General features: G+C 43.2%; 1 protein-coding gene across 3 annotated transcripts in view; it reads left to right on the top strand.

Annotated features, from left to right (window-relative positions):
- The window catches only part of COPB1 (coat protein complex I subunit beta 1), a 45,568-nt gene extending 35,037 nt beyond the window's left edge, over positions 1-10,531 (top strand). For all 3 annotated transcript variants that reach the window (XM_006126326.4, XM_006126325.4, XM_075928016.1), the window contains exons 18-22: positions 1,514-1,633; positions 2,020-2,165; positions 7,107-7,196; positions 8,265-8,420; positions 10,157-10,531. In XM_006126326.4, coding sequence (XP_006126388.1) covers positions 1,514-1,633; positions 2,020-2,165; positions 7,107-7,196; positions 8,265-8,420; positions 10,157-10,216 — 572 coding nt within the window. In that variant the 3' untranslated portion in view covers positions 10,217-10,531. The remainder of the gene's footprint in view (positions 1-1,513; positions 1,634-2,019; positions 2,166-7,106; positions 7,197-8,264; positions 8,421-10,156) is intronic.
- Positions 10,532-19,605: the final 9,074 nt, after the last annotated feature.

Below are 19,605 nucleotides of genomic sequence, written 5' to 3'. Positions count from 1 at the left end.
CTGTCTTTATTTTCCTTCATATCAGTTTTATACTATTAAATATATTGGTATTATAGCCCCAGTTACTTTATCCACAAGCTCCAATACCTTGACGGGCAGAAGCCCCAAGCCTGTGGATGGAGTTGAAGGGATGCATCAGGGGTGTTGTCCCTCCAAACTGCAGTCCCAGAGCAGAGCAGTCTCAGGGACATCGCCACACCTCCCCACCTTTCCTCCTTCTTTACCACCAAGTGGCCAGGTCAGAGATAAGAACTTGGAGCCAGGTAGATGCTGCTCTGGCTTGTTCCATTGAGCACACAATCATGGTGCTCCCCCATCTCCTGCTGGCGCCTGGGGCTGCAGCTGCTCCTCAGTTCTCCAGCCCCCTTTGACTGTTCATGCAACACGCTTCATGGCTGGCAGAGTCCTCTCGGAACAGTGACCAAAGTGACTGGCAGAGTCCTCTGGGAGCAAACCGTCCTGCATGTGGAGCTACATCCCTGCCTGCACATAGTCCCTGGTTAACCGCCTCCATGCACTCCACATGGTTTTCAAACTTTTTGAGCTGAACTCTCCCCTTTGAATTAGTTTTTGGTTGCACCTACACCCACTTTCACAGGCTGGGTGGCCTGCTGAGATGAGTCATAGGGTAGAGGTGGTGGTCTCCCCCCAGACTCCACTATGCGGAGCTGGTCCAAGCCCTGGTGGGCCTTGTCCCTTCCCCAAATTTAGAAATCAAACAAGCCTTAACTTTTTAATTGAATATATAAATTTAATTTGTTCTTCAGCTATCTCATATGGGGATTGTGGAATCTCCTTCATTGGAGATATTTAAGAGGCAGTTAGACACCTGCAAGGATGATCTAGACCAGGGCTACTCAACTTTGGAAGCTCTGGGGGCTGCAATGATACTCTCAGCACATACCGAGGGCCACAACTTAAGCGTGGTTGCATATATATGCAACTAGCTTCTTTCACACCGACGGGCATGAATACAAAGATTAAGGCAAGACTACACAACACGCAGGTCCTATTTAAGTCCGTTCTGCTGATGATAATAAAATGCAATATTTACCCGATTTCTGCCCATATGACAGCACTTGTATTGAGCAATGACAGTCCAGGAATTTAACTACTAAAACGCATATCAACAGAAGACTGTTCTATTGACTACTTTTTTGTTTTGGCTCCCACCCGTGGGCTGTGTGGTGAGCGCCGTGTAAACCCAAACCACACCATGGGCCACAAACAAATGCCCATGGGCCACGTGTTGAGTAGCTGTGATCTAGACCATTCTTAATCCTGTTGTGAGGACAGTGGACTGGACTTATGACCTCTCGAGGTCCCTTCCAGTTCTAGTGTTCTATGATTCTATGTTTGTTCAGTGTATTTTCGATACATTGTGCTTAATGGCAATTTTGAGAGATTTTTAGAATTCAGATCAGAAAGAGTAATCTTCTGTGTCCTGAAACTGATAATTGGACTTTATCCCATGTCTGTTGGTAAACTTTTCTTTCAAATTTTTTTTGAACAGGTGACTTGAAATTAGTGGAAAAACCATCTCCTCTGACACTTGCCCCACACGATTTTGCAAATATCAAGGCTAACGTCAAAGTAGCGTCAACAGAAAATGGAATAATTTTTGGTAATATTGGTAAGTAGACAATTTTTTGTACAATCTTAAAAAATTAAAATACTGAACTTCCTGTAGAGAATTATTTTAAAAAAGCATTCAATGCTGGAAGAGAAGTGAAATTTTAAATAAAATTTTAAAAAAACATGCTGTTGTAACCCAATGTTTATGGATGCCTTGTAGAAGATCATTAGATCTCAGAAGTATGAGCCTCTACTATGTGAACTAAAAGGCCCACATCTGTTAATTCAAAGGCTGTTAGGAGACTTTTAAACCTCTGATTCAGCTATTAGAAGAGGACAGAGACCAAAACGCTGCATGTGTTGGTTATACTGGCAAATTGCACTTGAACACGTGTTTAGAAATCTATAATTGGTAAACTTGTGGTTTGTGTTTCTTGTTTGCAGTGTATGATGTATCTGGAGCTGCCAGTGACAGAAACTGTGTGGTCCTTAGTGATATTCACATTGACATCATGGATTACATCCAGCCTGCTGCTTGCACTGATGCAGAGTTCCGCCAGATGTGGGCAGAATTTGAATGGGAAAACAAAGTTAGTTCTTCTTGGTGGTGGTCTGTTTGCCATTGTTACCAAGCTTTAGACTAGTACTTTATCTAAGCAATTTGTCAACTAAGATCATCACTGAAAAATGATTTATGACTGTAACAAATTGGAGTTTTTAACATAACTCAAGCTTTCACTTTAAAACATGAAGGTTGCTGCCCTTTCCATTCTGTAGATAGCTTGTCATATAGAAGTTAGGGGTTTGGCAGAAGACAATTGTTACACTAAGCAATGAAAGCTATCTCCTAATGTCGTCATTAGAAAAGCTACTCCAGGGTATGAAATGAAGTCCCCAAGCAGTAAATCTGTAGAATGTTGGTTTTGAAAGTTTCATTCTTCTATTGATTTCCTGTTGTCTGTTTACCGGAGCCAGGCCTTTATGTATGATGAGCATGTAGAGCTTCACCTCCAATCCAAATAAGGTTCAGTTGCAGCTGCACAAGTTGGCTCAACAGTGGTGCAATACAGTGTATGAAGTCAGCCACTTACTTTTGTGGATATTGCAGAAATCTTTACAATAGTCAATGCCTTTCAGGTTTCAGAAAATCCTAGAAAAGTAGGACTGGTAGGGACTTCATGAAGTCATCAAGTTCAGGCACCTGTGCAGAGGCAGGAACAAGGAAATCTAGACTGTCCGTGACAGGGGTTTTTCTGATCAGCTCTTGAAAACTTCCAGTGATATGCTTTCCACAACCTCACCTGGAACCCTGTTTCAGAGCTTCACTACAATTATATAAAGAAAGTTTTCTTAATAGCTAAGGGTACGTTTAGATTACATGCTTCTGCCAACAGAGGCATGTAAAATAGGCTATCCAACATAGTCAGTGAAGCGGGGATTTAAATATCCCTGGCTTCATTAAGATAAAAATAGCCACCGCGCTGTGCCAGCTCAGCTGATCGTCAGCACAGCTTGCGAGTCAAGATGCAGATTGGACACATGAGCTGGCACAGCGTGATGGCCATTTTTATTTTAATGAAGCTGGGGATATTTAAATCCTCGCTTTATTGACTGTTGGGTAGCCTATTTTATATGCTTCTGTTGGCAGAGGCATGTAATCTAGACGTACCTAAACTTATCTCCTTGTTGTAGATTATGCTCTTAACTTCTTGTTCTACCTTCTGTGAATATGGAGAACAGTAGATTACAGTGCTCTTTATAAAAGTACTTAAGACAGCTGTGTGAGACCAGATGTTTTCTCATGGCCCCATTGGTTTAACTTTTTCTTGTGTTAGGTTTTCTAAACACTTTATTGTTTTTGTTGCTCTCTTCTGGACTTTCTCCAGTTTGATCACATATTACTTAATGTGAAGCACCCAGAATTAGGTGCAGCCCTCCAGGTAAGGCCTCACTGTTGCCAAAGGGATTGAAACCGTTATCTCGCTTATTTTGCCTCTGACTCTCCTGTTAATATGCCCCAAAATATTAGTCTTTTTTTGTGGGGGCATCACACTCTTGATTTGTGTTCATTTGTAATCCACTATGTCCCCCAGACCCTTCCCCACAATATTCTTGCCTACTCAGTTATTCCCCATTTTGTAGTTGTGAATTTGACTTTTCCTTCCTAAGTGAAGTGCTTTGCATTTATCTTCGTTAGATTTCATCTTGTAGGTTTCAGATGAATTCTCAGTTCTGTGAGGCAGTTGTGAATTACATTGCTGTCCTCCAAAATGTTTGAAACCCCTCCTAGTTTGGAACTCTGAATATTTGTATAAATATATTCTCCATTCCATTATCAAAGTTATTAATGAAAACATTGAATAGTGCCAGCCTCAGGATTGGTCCCCACAGGACTACCTAGACACAATCTTCCAATTTGATAGCAAACCTTTAAGAGCTATTCTTGAGTATCGTCTTCTAACCACTTCATAGTAATTTAATGTAGAATGAATGCATTTGCAGTGTTTGCTTGGGAGAATGTCACGGAATTGTCAAGCCTTGCTTAAATGTAAATAGATCCTATCAACTACATCTGTAGCCAAAAGACTAGTAACTATGTGAAAGAGTGGAAGCCTCAATAATTTGCAGGCTCTATGCACATTTAACAACGAGAAGTCCTGTGGCACCTTATAGACTAACAGATTTATTGGAGCATAAGCTTTCATGGGCAAAGACCCACTTCGTCAGATGCACATTTAATTGGGCAACTCCTTAGGGCCATTACAGAGACGTCCTTGGGTGCTGTGGCGCCTGGGACATGTATACCAAGTTTCTTTTGCTGGGGGTTTACTCCCTCCAGCTCTGCCCATACCTGACCCCTACTCCACCCTCTACCATAAGCATCCTGTGCCTTCACTCCTCTCCCCTCCCCCTAAGCACTGCTACATTCCACAAAACAGTTGATCTGTGGCAGGCAGTAGGTGCTGGGAGGGAGGAAGAGGTGCTGATTTGTCGGGCCACTGATGGACAGGAGGCACTGTGGGAAGAGGAAAAGGGAGGTTCTTGTAGGGAGGCTGCCAGTGGCTGCTCCAGCCCTGGAACATGGGACCTTCCAAAGTTCAGGAGCTAAGGCAGAGGGATTCATTGTACCGAAGTATGGCTCTGGGTCAATAAAATTTTAAAAAATCTGTACAATCCCCATCTGAAATAAAACAAACAACAGTTGTACCCAATTAAAATGAATGCTAACATATACTTTTCAGCCATACTTTTTTCCCTTCGCTTTTTTTCCTCTTCTCTGAAATACCTCTTTATATTTCTTCTGTCTGGTAATAAAAGTCTAAAACACCAGAGCTGGGAGCTCCACTAGTCCAAATGGTAGGTCTTCAGCTTTCCTTTGTTAGCCTTGACAGTGGTTGAATTGGACAAAGAGCTGCTTCAAAAAGCCTGGTTTCTGTGGTTGGTGGTTTGTACCAATTGTACCCTTTTCCTTGGGCACTGCTTTAAAGCCAGATACTGGATTTATTGGCAAGGTTTGAGCCAAGGTCCTACTTTTTGTGTAAGTCTTGTATTGTGGCAGCTCTTATAAAAAGGTCTTTCAGAAGAGGCTGTATTTTGCGTTTCCTGGGATTTTGAGGCAGTAGAGCTCTCTGGCTTGTTTTTTCTCATCTCACTTAACTACTTCATCCAGACTTCTGAGTCTTGAGCCTGGAGTAATCACTGGTCTTCAGTAGGGATGTGTGAAAGGCTCATTGGTTTTGGTTAACTATTGGGGGGCTGGAGTAGCTCCCTGCCCACCGTGGGTAGGGGGCTGCTTCAGTCCCGCAGGGCCTGCCGTTTACAGAAGGTGCTCCAGCCTCCTGGAGAAGCCCCTGTCCACAGCAAGCCCAGGCACATCGCAGGCAGTGTCTGCTCTGTCCAGGCTAGAGCAGCCCTTGCTTGTGGTGGTGGGGGCTGCTCCAGCCCAGCCATGATGGGTGGGGAGGGGGCCACTCCACTTAACCAGTTAAATGGGATTTTACATTCCTAGTCCTCAAGATACAAGATCTAGCAAAGGCAATTCTGTCTTCAGGTATTCTGATATGGGAAAGTTTCCAGCAGTGAAAAGAGGGGAAATGCATTCACACTTCTCTACACAACCTTTCTTGCAGTAACCTGATCTCTTTGTGGTCCCTTCTGACCCAGGGCTTTTGTTGGCCAATCAGCATAGTAAACCCATTCTCCCAAGGAATTTAAAGTAACCACCTAAAGCCTCCCTTGTATCTCAGGCCTTGTCCACACTGGCATGTTTTGACTCAAATAACTGCGTTTTGTTGACAATAGTGAGAGCGTACTCACTACAGAACAACTTTTGTTGGGAAAACACCCCGTTTTGGTGACACAACTTCCACCCCGCTAGAGACTTTTCTCTTTCCCCTCCCTTTATTATTGGCAAAGAGCCAGTGAACTCTTCTGTTCGTTTTAATGAGAACACTGGCTTTCGCCAGTATCCCACAATGCCTGCCCTGATGGCTCTGCTTAGTGTTTTGTGATCTCTGGTGTCTGGCAGGCATGTGCACCTGCCCTTACAAAACTCCAGGAAGTATCTGACAGCTGAATGAGCTACTCTGTTTAGGGAACAAAGCATTAGAATGCTTCTGTTCTGCTGTGCACTAGAAAGACAGCAGCAGGTGGAGGGCTGTTGCGGGAGAAGGGCTGGAGAGACTGCTGTGCTGCTTTGACATTCCTCAGCACAGAGAGCTCACAGGAGGGAATCCCAAGAAGTACAGGGATCAGCTGTGTCTTCCCACAGCACTGCACTGTGAGATGCTTACCCACATTGCTTTGCTCTTATCTGTTGACTGGGTTCTAGCAATGTGGCCATGAAATGTTGACAATGGAAGGCAAAACAACTGGTTTGACCGGTTTTCACTTGTGCCGTCATTTGCATGTCGACAGCACTTTTGTTGCCATACCTTCCCAGTGCAGACATAGCCTCAGTCATAGGTCATAACTACCTATAATCATCAAATTTCTAGTGCCACTTCAGAGTATAAGTTATCTTTTCCAAATTTCTGCTCTTATTACGATTATCACACCTAAATTTCTGTTGCAGTTTCAACAGAATACAGTACTCTTCTTCACTTTCTATCCTAAATAGTCACAGTATTGTTGTACAGTGTTTAAGAGTATCATAGCATGCTATTGAATGGCTGTTGTTTTCCAAGAGATGGCTAATTTTGGGGGGAAGGTGCAGTAACCTCTGGCATTGATCATGGTTATTATATGTATCTTTGACTTGTTCTGGTGTTGTAATTCAATTGTACACATTTAAACTGTAACTAGACTTGAAGCAACCGTTCATGGTAAAGGCTTTTTATATAAGTTTTGCAAAGTATGACATGCATTTACTCTGACTAATATTTAAATATATGGTAGAAAGTAAGAAGCCATCCCTATTTAACCGCTGGACAGTGGAAGATGAAATCTTTATGTAAGATACTACAACATAAAAGAACTAATATCATCAAGTACTTATAGGATAAATAACAATGACTCGTTCTTTCTTTTAGGTTACAGTTAATACAAACATCATTGATCTAAATGAATACTTACAGCACATACTAAAATCAACCAACATGAAATGCCTAACCCCAGAGAAGGTAAGATGCTTGCTGAAAATTCTTCAAACACTTTTTAAACAAGAGTAAAATTACTGTGCAAGTATGAATAGATTTGGGTGCCAAAATATACAAGATCCTCTTCCCCCACCTTTGGAATTCTTCTTGGATATTGAGTGTAGTCTTTGAAACACACAGACACTGCTGCACACACTTCTCTCTTTAGGGAGAGGATGAGAGAACAACACACTAAAGATGTCTGGTGCTTAATTCACTGCTGAAAGGTACTCAGATACTGATGATGATCAACATAATGTAGCAACCTGTATAGAATAGTATTTTCTGATGCCCTTTTTGGAGTTATTTACCTAGTCTAGTTTCTGAATGTGTAAATCTCCACCAATTACATAGGGTTTTTTTGTTCTGAAAGATTTTAGTATTCTTTAGTATTTAATATAATTTAAAAATGTGTTCTCTAAGAAGTCTAAAAGACAGTTCATATTCACTGAGTCATTTTCAACCAGTTTCTGGTTCTAGCTGAGCAAGAAACAGTTACTAAAATGTCGACTAGCATGTTGTCTTCATACTGATTAGCTCTTTTTTTCAGTAGGTTGAGACATCTTTCTTTCAGTAGGAATTGACCTTTCTTAAAGCCTTTTTGCTATGCATTATCTCAGAGCCTGAAAATGCCAGTTATGTCTTATTTAAATGACTTGATTAAACTTTTGTCAGCTTTCATTTTAGAAAGATCTATTAATGTTACCTGAACTCTGGTTCTGAAGGAATCTTACACAATACTGACAAGGAGTCCTGTGGCACCTTATAGACTAACAGATGTATTGGAGCATAAGCTTTCGTAGGCAAAAGCTTTGCCCACGAAAGCTTATGCTCCAATATATCGGTTAGTCTATAAGGTGCCACAGGACTTCTTGTTGCTTTTGCAGATCCAGACTAACACAGCTACCCCTCTGATACTTTACACAATACTGTGCTTAGAATGCTAGGTTTCAAACATAAAACCTGCTTAGTTGTGCTTAATATGGTTCAAAATGTGTCTGTCAAAGGACAAAGTCTTTTGTAAAGAGGTAAATTCGAGTGTGCTTTCTCCAGGCTCTTTCTGGTTACTGTGGCTTTATGGCTGCCAATCTGTATGCACGGTCCATATTTGGAGAAGATGCACTTGCAAACGTCAGCATTGAAAAGCCAATTCATCTTGGACCAGATGCTCCAGTTACTGGCCACATACGAATTCGTGCAAAGAGTCAGGTAATGGCTTCTTTTTAAAGCTTTATCTCTAATTTTTATTATGAGTCCTATAAACATTTGGAGAGCTTGCATTGTATTTCAGGGTTAATTCTTAGTATTATTTAATAGATTTACAACTTTCAGGAAAGTTGAAGGAAAATATACAGGGAAGGGCAACAAAACTCATTAATCTGAGGAGAGAGTCAGAAGCATGAGGATGTTTATGTAGAGTTCTGCACAAATACAGAATTTGTATCCACATTACTCAATAATTGCTATTGACTATTCATTCCATTAGAAGCATCTGGCACTGGCTACAGTTGGAAGACAGGATACTGGTCTAGATGATTGTTGGTCTGAGCCAGTATGGCTGTTCTTATGGGATTTTGTGTATATGCTGTGTACTTATAAGAAATCAACTTATATAAAATATTCTCACTTCCAAAAAAAATTTGTGCAAGTATTTTGGTCCTTAGAAAACTTAGCCTTGAAAAAAAGAAACTAATGTGTAAAGAAAGCTTAATGTAAGGATTCCTTTAGGACTTTCAGGTTCAGAGGAACCATTAACATTGCAAGATACTACTAGAACAGGGGTGGGCAAATACCAGCCCCTGGGTGGGATCTGGTCAACCCCTGCTTCCCACAGTTCCCATTGGCTGGGAACGGCAATCCATGGCCAATGGAAGCTGCAATCATCCATACCTGTGGAGATGCGGGTAAATATAGCGTTGGTGGTCTGCCAGGGGCTAACCCAGGTAAATCACCACCAATTTATTGCCCACTCCTGTACTAGAAGAACTTTTTTAATGGTTTTAATAGAGGTGGGTAGCATGTTTACCTTGGAACTCTTACATAAGACACTATGCTCAGTTAAAGCTGCCATGTGGTCTAACCTAGGGAGTAATTCATTATTGGTTGAATAGCAGCTGGAACTTTGAATTTCCTGACTTCTGTTAGTTTCACTGAGGCCCTTTAAACACAGAAATATTATTCTAATTGTGGGCTAATATTTTTATGGAGCTCAAAAAGATTTTTAGGGGGCTCAGCATGTTGACAGCTAGTTTCTGCGTTTAGAATTATTTGAATTATCATATTCTTGAGCTTTTCCAACCCTCTGTTTACAAAGATCAGTCCAGATGCCAGTAATTGAAACTGCTGGACTGACAGAACATTTTAAAATGATACTGTGTCAAGTAGGAATGTAAAATCCTGTTTAATTGGCTAACTAGTTAAATGTAATGTTTAAAGCGGGTGCATTCCTCGCTCTGTCCCCACTGTGGATAGGGGCTGCTACATCCAGGCTCAAGTGCCCCAGTCTTCAGCAAGCCCCCACCAGTTAACTGGAACTGGGAAACCTCACATGTTAAGGGCAAGGCTTACCATTAACCATTCACATTCTTAGTACAAAGGATTAAAATTCTTGAGTCTTGCTCTCTTGGGATGGTGATAGAGCTTTCTAGTAGCAAAAGAGAGTCTATTTACAGCTCATTTCAGTAAAATGATATGCACATGCCTAGTTTATTCATGCTTTTTGGAAACTGTACTATATTTGTAGCTATACATAAATTCAACAATGGCAACATTTCATTTAGAAATATTTTATTTTCTGTGGAATTAGTTTCATGCATTTTGTATACTGAACTGTAAGTTGTTATTGGTACAGAGGGTTTTTATCGGGTGGGAGGGGATTTTGAGATTGTAGTAATACTATGGAATATCCAAGGTGTGAACATCTAGCCTTTTTTATTTCCTTACAGGGAATGGCCTTAAGTCTTGGAGATAAAATCAATCTGTCTCAGAAGAAAACGAGTTTATAAACTTTACAGATCTTTTACAATTATGTTTTAGATATGTGACTTGTTGGATTCAGGATATCTTATACTCTTTCATGTTCTGTAATTGTAGAAGCAGAGCTTTTGTGCTTAATGCCTTCCAGCAGATAATTTATAGCTTCTTCTGTCAATATTGAGTAAAACTTTAAAACCTCCATTTATTTTTTTCCCTCTCTACCCTAGAAGTCATGTATACTTTTATCTCTCTAATATATATTATTTCACAGTACAACAAACAAATCTAAGCCAGTGTGGTTTTGTCCCTGATTTATAAATAAACTCTGTATTACTTGCTCACAACGTTTGGTATTTCAAGGAAGTAGTGTGTTATTGCTTGCAATGTTGATTGTAAATGAATAGCCCTGCAGTGCGTAAATATGTGGCTATGTAACTTTTAAACTAATACTATGATATGCTCAAAGGAATTTAAACGTCAGTGTTAAATCAAAGACTGTCTTCTATGCAGTTGGTTTTGGTAATTTAATCACTTGGCACTGGCAAAACTTCAATACTAAGAGCTGATATGGATTTCATTAAAACTAAACCACATCCTTTAAGCTGATTCAGTTTGAGAGAAAATGGGAATAGTGAATTAGGAAAATCTTGGTGTTTCATTTTTATTTATAAGTGTTTCTAATAGCATATTTTGCTCACCTCAGAATACCTAAAACTGGATGTGTGCAACCGTGAGGATTAAAAACATCATTTTGCTTTAAACAAAAGTAGGGATGTTAAATTGCGGTTAATTGACTAATTGAATAGTTGATGCATTTTGCAGTGTCTCCGTCTTTGAAGTGAAAAAACAGTCCTAGGGTTTCTAGAAGCCTGGGGTCAACTGGGGACTTCCCACTGACCCCAGGCTCTGTGCAGTGCTGCCACTTTGAAATGCAGTCGCGGGAGCCCGGCGTCAGCTCCTGTGGTGGCGTTCCAAAGCGGCAGTGCCATGTGGAGCCTGTGATCAGTTGCAGTGGTCCCCAATGCGGTGCCCGTGGGCGCCATGGCGCCCGCCAACAACCTGGACTGGCCCCGCCCCCGGCTCCAGGTGCGCGACACGCGCTGGCGCCAGGTGCACGGCACTCGGGCGGCCCCAGCCCCGGGGTACATGCAGGTGCTCGGGCGTGCGGCGCTCGAGCGGCACCGGTGCCGGTCCCAGGTGCGCGGCTCGGGCGGCGGCCCCGGGCCCACGACACAAGGCGCTCGGGCGGCCCCGGCCCCAGACACGGCCCTGGGGCACATGCTGGCGCCGATGCCGGGTGCAAGGGCATCCCCGTCCCCTGGCGTGCCCCCGGATGCGTGGCCCCACCCTCCTCGGGCGCCCGGCGTGGTGACTGGCCCCACCCTCCCGGGCGCCCGACGCGTGAGTGGCCCCACCCCCTGGACGCCCGGGAGCCTCTAAATATTGGGGAGTTAAGGAGTGGGCTCCGTGTGGTGCTGCTGCTTTGAAACACTCCCGCGGTGGCGTTTCAAAGTGGCAGTGCCACACGGAGCCTGTAGTCAGTGGGGGAGTCCCCAGCTGACCCTGGGCTTCAGAATGCCATGTTGATTTTAAACTTCTTTATTCCAAATGTTCCCCTAGGTCGCCCTCTTTCTCCTGAGGTGGGTCCATGTTATCATTTGTGTTAAATATGTGAATTGTTTTTGGCTTGAGGCTTTAAGTTAGTGCTCTTTGGTTATAATGTTGTTGTAATTAACTCTTTCCTGGGGACTCTGAAAATCTTGTGCCGGTTACATCAGTGAAATCCACAGTAGTGGATAGAGTGGAGTGAAGTTACTCTGAATTTATACTGATGTCATGGATTAGAATATGAACCATTATCTTCTATAGTGCATATTCAGATAAACAAGAATTGCTCCTAATTGCTATCTATTTTTGGGGAGGTACTCCCAAATTAATAAAAACAATAGTTTCAGAGCAACACATTCAATTATCAGAAAAATGTTTAGTCACATCTTAGGAGCAAAGAAAACCCTTGAAGCCAGTTTAAAATGTGCCCCTTTCCTGAATGGGAACAGGATTAGTATAATATACTTAAGGAGATTGCACCCTACGAATGCTGCAGGCCTCAAAGCTATGGTAACCTCTTGAGCTGTGACTATCAGGACCTTTATTTCCCAAAACTTGTTGGCAATAAAAGCTGTAAGCTGTAATTATGAAGTTATAGACAGCAATAGAACAGTTTGATGGAAGTCTCTCTCTTTTGGCAGAGCTCCACAGAGCCATTTGCTAAGGTGCTGTAAGGGGTATAAGAGTTAGCAAAATATATTTCACAGCAGGCTGTAAGCATTTCATTTGGAAAGAGCATAAAAATAAATGTTCAGCCCAGGTTGTGTGTCTTTAAGAATTTCTCCTGTTTTGTAAATATCACACCTTTTATAATTCCCCAAAAGAAATAAAAATGAAACAGATACTGGTGCCAAACTTTCACTTGAAAAACACACTGCCATAGACTATGTACACAAGAGTAGTGTTCTTCAGGACACTCTTAGTTTGATAGTATAATTTTGGTCTCGTTTAACAGAACCCTTGGTATGAGCTTGATGAATTTGGAGGGAGTAGTTGGTGGAATTGGAATCTGAGTCATGTGGAAGTGCCCTTAGTTCCCTTCTGAGCTGCCTCAGGTGTGCATTGATGTGTATTCCATCTCCATGTACTAGAACCCATTATGGTTTCCTACAGACTTTTTTTTTAAAACAAACCTATTCGTTCTGCACATGAAGATGTAATTTCTATTTTTTGGGTCTGAGACTACAATCTTAGAGATTTATCTAGAGCAGGATTCTGCTTTGCATAGTATGGATCACATCCCAGGACAGATCTTGTGGACCACCAATCCTCATACACATGAGTATGTGGCTTGCCTACTCTGTGACAACTGAACAAACACTATCCTTGTGATAACCACAGTGATTGCTTATTTGGAGAAGGAATAGTAGGAAAATATGCTTCACTTTTAATGTGAGTTAGCCCCTGGAAATGAGGCAAGTCAGGAACATGTGACCAGCAAAGATTCTATAAGCCACAGTTGAAAGACTGCTGTTCTAAAGCCTGCAATGGATATGGGGCATCTGAGTCATTGGTATGGAAATATAGGATGGGTTTCAATGGACATGAAAACGGAGTCCTAAGTTCCCAGATCTCAGTTAGCTGTGTTCTAGAAGAGCATTTGTTGCTTGTCAGTAGAAACATTACTCAATCAAGATGACCACTTCAGGATTTGATCAGCTAACATAAAACCTCACACAGTAAATATAGAGAGTAAATGTTTTTCAAACATTTGGCTTAGCTTGTGAAACTCAGAACTTGAGCAACTCCAAGCCAGTGGCATATTTCTGAGAAAATATCTGATGGGAGATGATCCTGTTTGGCTACAAAGGATGTATGGGGGAAAAAGCAAGAAAATGTTTGTACTTGTGACATGTAGCCTAAATACAGCTCCCAAATTGTTCATTTATTAAGTGAATTTATCATTACACAAGAGGGTGCTGTCATACAACTGATTTGAAATTTGGTCATTGTAGTACTTTAAAGCAGTGTTTCTCAACCTTTTTTTGCTCATGGCCCCTTTCTGAGCCTCACTCATCATACGCCTGGCAGTTAAGTTTGGGTGGCCCCCCTTAATGTTTCGGTTTTTTTCCTCCATGTGGCCTCCTAGAAGTAAGGCATGACCCCCTGGGGAGCCATATGGCCCACATTGAGAACCACACTGCTTTAAAGCATTAGTGAGGAGGAAGGAAATGCCCTTAAAATCTAGGGGGTGTGAGGGTTTTTTTTGTTTGTTTGTTTTTGTGTTTTACACTAAATAGCTACAGAATGAATATGGCCTATAGTTTAGAACTGTTTGAATGTTTTTGGTATTTTCATAATGCTTGCTTCGTAAGGAGTGCATGATGGTGCCAGCAGCTCATCTTACTAATACAATGCATCTGGTTCAGTGCTGACTTTCTCCAGGGGTTTTATTTTTCAGAATCACAGTGAGACTGTTTAATTGTGTACATCTGGCATAAGGAATATCTCATGGATGAAGGGCATGACAATGATTTCATTGTAGATTAAATTTAAGGAGTCTTAACCATCACTTTGCACATTCATTTTTAGCAATGGCTTAAGTAAACGTGTTTTATTAAAACTGCAAATATACAACTTCTCTGGACCTTTCTCCTGAGGTTCCCCTTTTATGACCATTTTGCATAGTTTATTATTTTAGCCCCTCTTGGACACTCTAGTATTGTTTGCAACTTGAATGTATTACCTAGAATGATCCAGAGTGGAGTGCAGGATCCAGAGTGGAGTGCAGGGTATGTGGGGATTTTTTCCCCCATAATGAGAGAATCTGAGATTTCAGATTGAGCATTACTGTGAAGCAAAGACCTTTTAAAAAAATTAGAAACAGCGAACATATGTGCACACATCCTCTCCTGAACAGCCAAGAGCTGGTAGGTTGGGCCCTCACTTGGAATATGGGTGAATGTTGCTTTGTTTTCCACATCCCTGATAAGTGTCCTAACTACTAGTCTATAAACTAATCTGAGTGGGGAAGGAGGTTTTCTCTGACCTGAATTTCTGTCCTAGACCTGAGAGATCTTCCTGACAAAAATTTCATAGAAGCTATACATTTTGGTTTTAATAGACTGGTATTTTCTGGTTAAAAGAGTTTATTAAACATTTTCTGACCAACTCCAATCCAGAACCACCAATCATACAGAGCTGGTAATGGGGTGGCATCTTGATTGTTAGTCAGTCATATTTTTAATGTGTCCTAGTGTGTTTTAATGTCAGGCAACAGCTCCAGGGAAGGCATGAACCCTTTAAATAGAAGCAGTTGAAAGGGTTCTAGTGTCCTGGTTCCCAGACAATGCACTAGCAGCGAGGCCGGGAGCTATGAGCCCTTAAAATAGCAGGAGTTGAAAGGGCTTGCAGGTCCCATTCCCAATGGGATGCCTGGGAGCTGCAGGGGAGGCACGAGCCTTTCCAACTCCTGCTATTTAAAGGCCTTCCTGCTCCCATCCAAGGCTCTGCCCTTTCCAGGGTGGCCCGTGACAACTTCAAACATTATTGCTTACCTCTGCTCTAACCTTTGATAGTTTTTTGGAAATAACCTAGAGGTCTTAAATTGTAGGCGTTTCCATGAATGTGTTAAATAACCAAGTAACATATTAGTTCATGTATCTACTTTTCTGATGGGTTGTGATATTAACACCATTTCATTAAAAAATGAAATTTTTCCTCTTTTTCCAACAGATTCTGTATGGTGGAATTGGGGTGGGGTCATTTTCTAGGTTTCTAATTATTCATGTTCACTGACAGGATTCTTGGAAGTATTTTTTTTTGTGAGTTTCATATTTAGAAATGTTTGAAAATCAAATCTTCATGATGTATTAAATTGTGTATTTTTGGCGTTTCTCATCTCCCATGATTCCACGGTCTTTCATCTTAACAATTATTGATAGATGTATTAAGACAGGGTTTGTACACACTGGATTGTCTGTAGCTGCACACTGTTGTCTTGAGTACACACTGCTTATCCCCCAAAATCATAGGTGCTGAGTCCATGGGCTGGAGAATGCCTGAGGAAAAATGATGGGTGCTGAGCACCCACTGGCAGCCCTTTATCAACCCCTCCCCTTAGGGTACAGGTGGGCAATAATTCACACGGGGACCGCCCCGTCAATGTTGGTAAGCTGTCATGGCCATACTTTTCTACTGTATTAATGGTGTGCTGGGTCTGGGAGGGAATTTGGATGCAAGAGGGAGGTCCAGGTTGGAGCACAGTGTTGGGTGAGGGGTGTGGGTTCTGGGAGGGAGTCTGAGTGTAGGGGTGTGGTCTGAGCTGGGGCAGATGGTTGCTGTGTAGGAGAGGGTGCAGAGTCTAAGTGCAGGAAGGGATTCCAAGCTGGCCAAGGCGGTAGGGAAGCAGGATAAAGGTGCAGGCTCTGTCCAGGAGGTGCTTATCACAGGTGGCTCCCATCCAGCGGCACAGTGGCATGCTCAGGCAGGCTGCCTGCATGTCATGGCTGTGTGCTGCTCACAACAGTGGCTGGCTGCTGCTGGCACATCTCTGTGCCCTTGGGGCATAGGGACAGTGAGTCCATATACTGCATGTGTATACACACCCTGCAGCTCCCAGTGGTTTCTGGCCATTGGGGAACAGTGAGGATAGTGCTGGGGGAAGAGGTAGCATGCAGAACCACCTTCCTCATGTCAAGGGTGTGTGGAGAGGTGCCAGCAGAGGCTGGCAGCTTCTGGGAGTGGTGTGGCATCATGACAGGCAGGCAGCCTGCCTGAGAGCCATGCTGTGCTGCAGGACTTTGAGCACCCCCAGAAATTTTAGACGGTCTGGCTCCAGCCTGTAGCCAACATTTTGCCCACCCCTGCCCTAGCACCTCCTGCCTATGACTGGCCCCTGACCATCTGTGGTGACTCCCTCCCTCTGCATGCTTCCAGCCCACCACCATCAGCCGTTTCACAGCATTCAGGATGCTGCGGGGGGAAGGGGGGGGGGAAACTTGGGGCACTTAGAGGAGAGGACAGAACTGGGTGTGAAGAGGCAGCATGGGAAAAGAGGCAGGGGTGGGGTCTGGGGCAGAGGTGGGAGTCGAGCAACCTTCTTCCTCCCACTTTGGAAAGTCAGCCTATGTGCCAAGAATGACTTAAGCAGATAATTACAAACTGTGGCTCTGGGAAAAGACAAGAGTTCAGGGCTCAAATGGTGGCCTCATCCATTCCCTCCATTGAAGGAAAAGGCCCAGGCAGGGACCATTGGATTGTGGGATCCAATGTATGGATACGCCAGTGGTCTCAGTGAGTGGGCTTTGGCTACAACAGAACTGAAGTTTCCGGAAAGATGATGATTGTGCTGGGATGGGTCCTTCTACAGAATATTAAGAAGAGACTCTGGACACTGGCTAACTCAGTAAGGAGCACTTGATACTAAATCTTATGGGGGATGGTGATGCTGATGCACATCTGGGCTCAGGTAATGAAGACAGAGAAGGTGCTACATTCCGACTAGAAACCCACAACTGCACTAAGGCGAAAAACCACAGCGTGGTCTGCAAAATACCTTCCATGTCTACATCAATGCAAGGAGCATGGCGACCAAGCAGGATGAACTAGAAATCATGGTATATGAGAAACTTTGACTTTAATTAGCATTACAGAGATTCGGTGGGACAGCTCCCTATGATTGAAGTACTAGAGGTTACCTCCCAAACCTGGCATGACCACAGATGTTCCTGTATGAGAGTGCCCCAGGGCAGGAGGGCCCAGCAGCTGGGTTGCAGCAGTCTGGGCAGACTGTGATTGGAACTGGCTGCTGCCTGCCAGCAAAGGCCAGGACCACAGCAGCAGGAAGCCTGGGGGGCAGCGGGGCTGTAGTAGCCCAAATAGTGGTGGCAATGGCAACGTGATTGGGGCTGCTTGCTGCCCAGCAGCAGACCAGCAGAATCTGCACCTCTGGGGACATGTGCCGCCTGGCAGTGGGGTTGGGGCTACGGAAGCCCAGCTGGCCAGCAGTGGAGCTGGGGCTGACCTGCAGACAGCCTGGCCAGGCTGAAGGAGCCAGCAGCAGGCTGAGGGACTGGTGTCAGGACTTCCCATTGTATGGCAATTTCCCTCATCTGGGATGGGTCATGTCCTGAGGCTGCCGGACAAGAGAGATCCAACCTATAGCACTGAGGGATATCGCTTGTTCTGGAAAGATCCCTATGGAGGAAAAGGAGGTGCTGCATTGTCACTGCACATAGAGGCTACGTCTACACTGGCATGATTTTCCGGAAATGCTTTTAACGGAAAAGTTTTCCATTAAAAGCATTTTCAGAAAAGCGCATCTAGATTGGCAGGACACTTTTCCGCAAAAAAGCCCCGATCGCCATTTTCACGATCGGGGCTTTTTTGCGGAAAACAAATCTCTGTCTACTGGCCCTTCTGTGCAAAAGTTTTTTTGGAAAAAGACTTTTGCCTGAACGGGAGCAGCATAGTATTTCCGCAAAAGCACTGACAATCTTACATGAGGTCGCCAGTGCTTTTGCCAAATTCAAGCGGCCAGTGTAGACAGCTGGCAAGTTTTTCTGCAAAAGCAGATGATGTTGCGGAAAAACTTGCCAGTCTAGACAGAGCCAGAGTGTATATACCTTGCTCCGAGATCCAAGAGGAAGTGAACCACAGCCCTACTTGAGCATATATGGATAAGGATTAAAAGGGGATAAAATTAGTAGTGATGTTATAGGAGGGGCCTCTTACAGACTAAGAAATCCAGAAGAGGAAGTGGATGAGGCATTGTTCAAGAAGGTAACATTAGCAAACACCCGAGCTACTATTAATGGAGGCTTCTAATTTCCCTGATGTCTGTAGGAAGAGTATTACAGCAAAATATGTCTTGCACATTCATAACAGATGGAAGGGACAGCTTTCTGAATCAGAAAGCCAAGGAAACAGGTCATCCATTTTAAATCTGTTTTTGACCAACTGGGTAAATTTGGGAAGAAGTGATCGTGATTGATAGAATTCAAAATCCAAAGGAAAGGAGGACATGAGACCAGAAGAACAAGGACACTGGACTTCAAAAAACAATGCATAGAAATGGTAGGCAAGTCCCAATTAAGAAGAAAATTAGCAGAAGGAGGTTAGCAATTCCTAAAAGATGTAATACTACAACCTCAATATCAAACTATTGTAATGCAGAACAAAGATAAGAGCCCCAGGAGCCTAAGATACTTTTTAGCTATCAAAAAACCAAAAGGGTTACATGCAGGAAATAGAAGGAGGGGCATGTCACCAGCCCAGGAAGTATTCATAGGAACAGTGCAAGCGTGTAGGGACAAAACCAGGTAACCAAGCAAGGAACGGGTTACATCAGAAAGATTATAGACAGTGAGAAACAAATGTCAGACAGAATAGAAGGATCAGAGATGATGGGGGTCCTTTGCTCAATGGAGGTGATGAGCCTGCAACAGCAGACAAGAGGCAGAGCTGCTCCATGCCTGCTTTACTTCAGTCTTCACAAAAAATGTGACCAGATTATCAGCAAAACCATCAGCTATTTTAGAGAGTTTGTATGTCTGTCCATCCATTTGTGAGTCCGGTTGTTCTAGGACTTCTCCTCACTGTGAGAGCTAGGACCACCACATCTGATAAGCATTTTCCTCTTATCCTAATGTAAAGCAAGGTCCAGGTTTGGTTACGCCAGGATAATGGGATGTGTATAGAATGTGATTGTTTCTCATCAAACCAGAAGGGAGGGTGTAATAGTAGGGATGATTATACTCATGAACAAGGCTCGCCAAGCGGCAGTGAGCCCGCGGTTTGGCACGCTGCGCATGCGCGGCTGTGCCGGCTTATAATCTACACGGGCAGGTAGATTACACTAATTGTCAAG

This window comes from Pelodiscus sinensis, chromosome 4 (genome assembly GCF_049634645.1).
Source record: "Pelodiscus sinensis isolate JC-2024 chromosome 4, ASM4963464v1, whole genome shotgun sequence".
NCBI lineage: Eukaryota > Metazoa > Chordata > Testudines > Trionychidae > Pelodiscus > Pelodiscus sinensis.
This window is presented reverse-complemented; position numbering and strand designations above follow the sequence as displayed.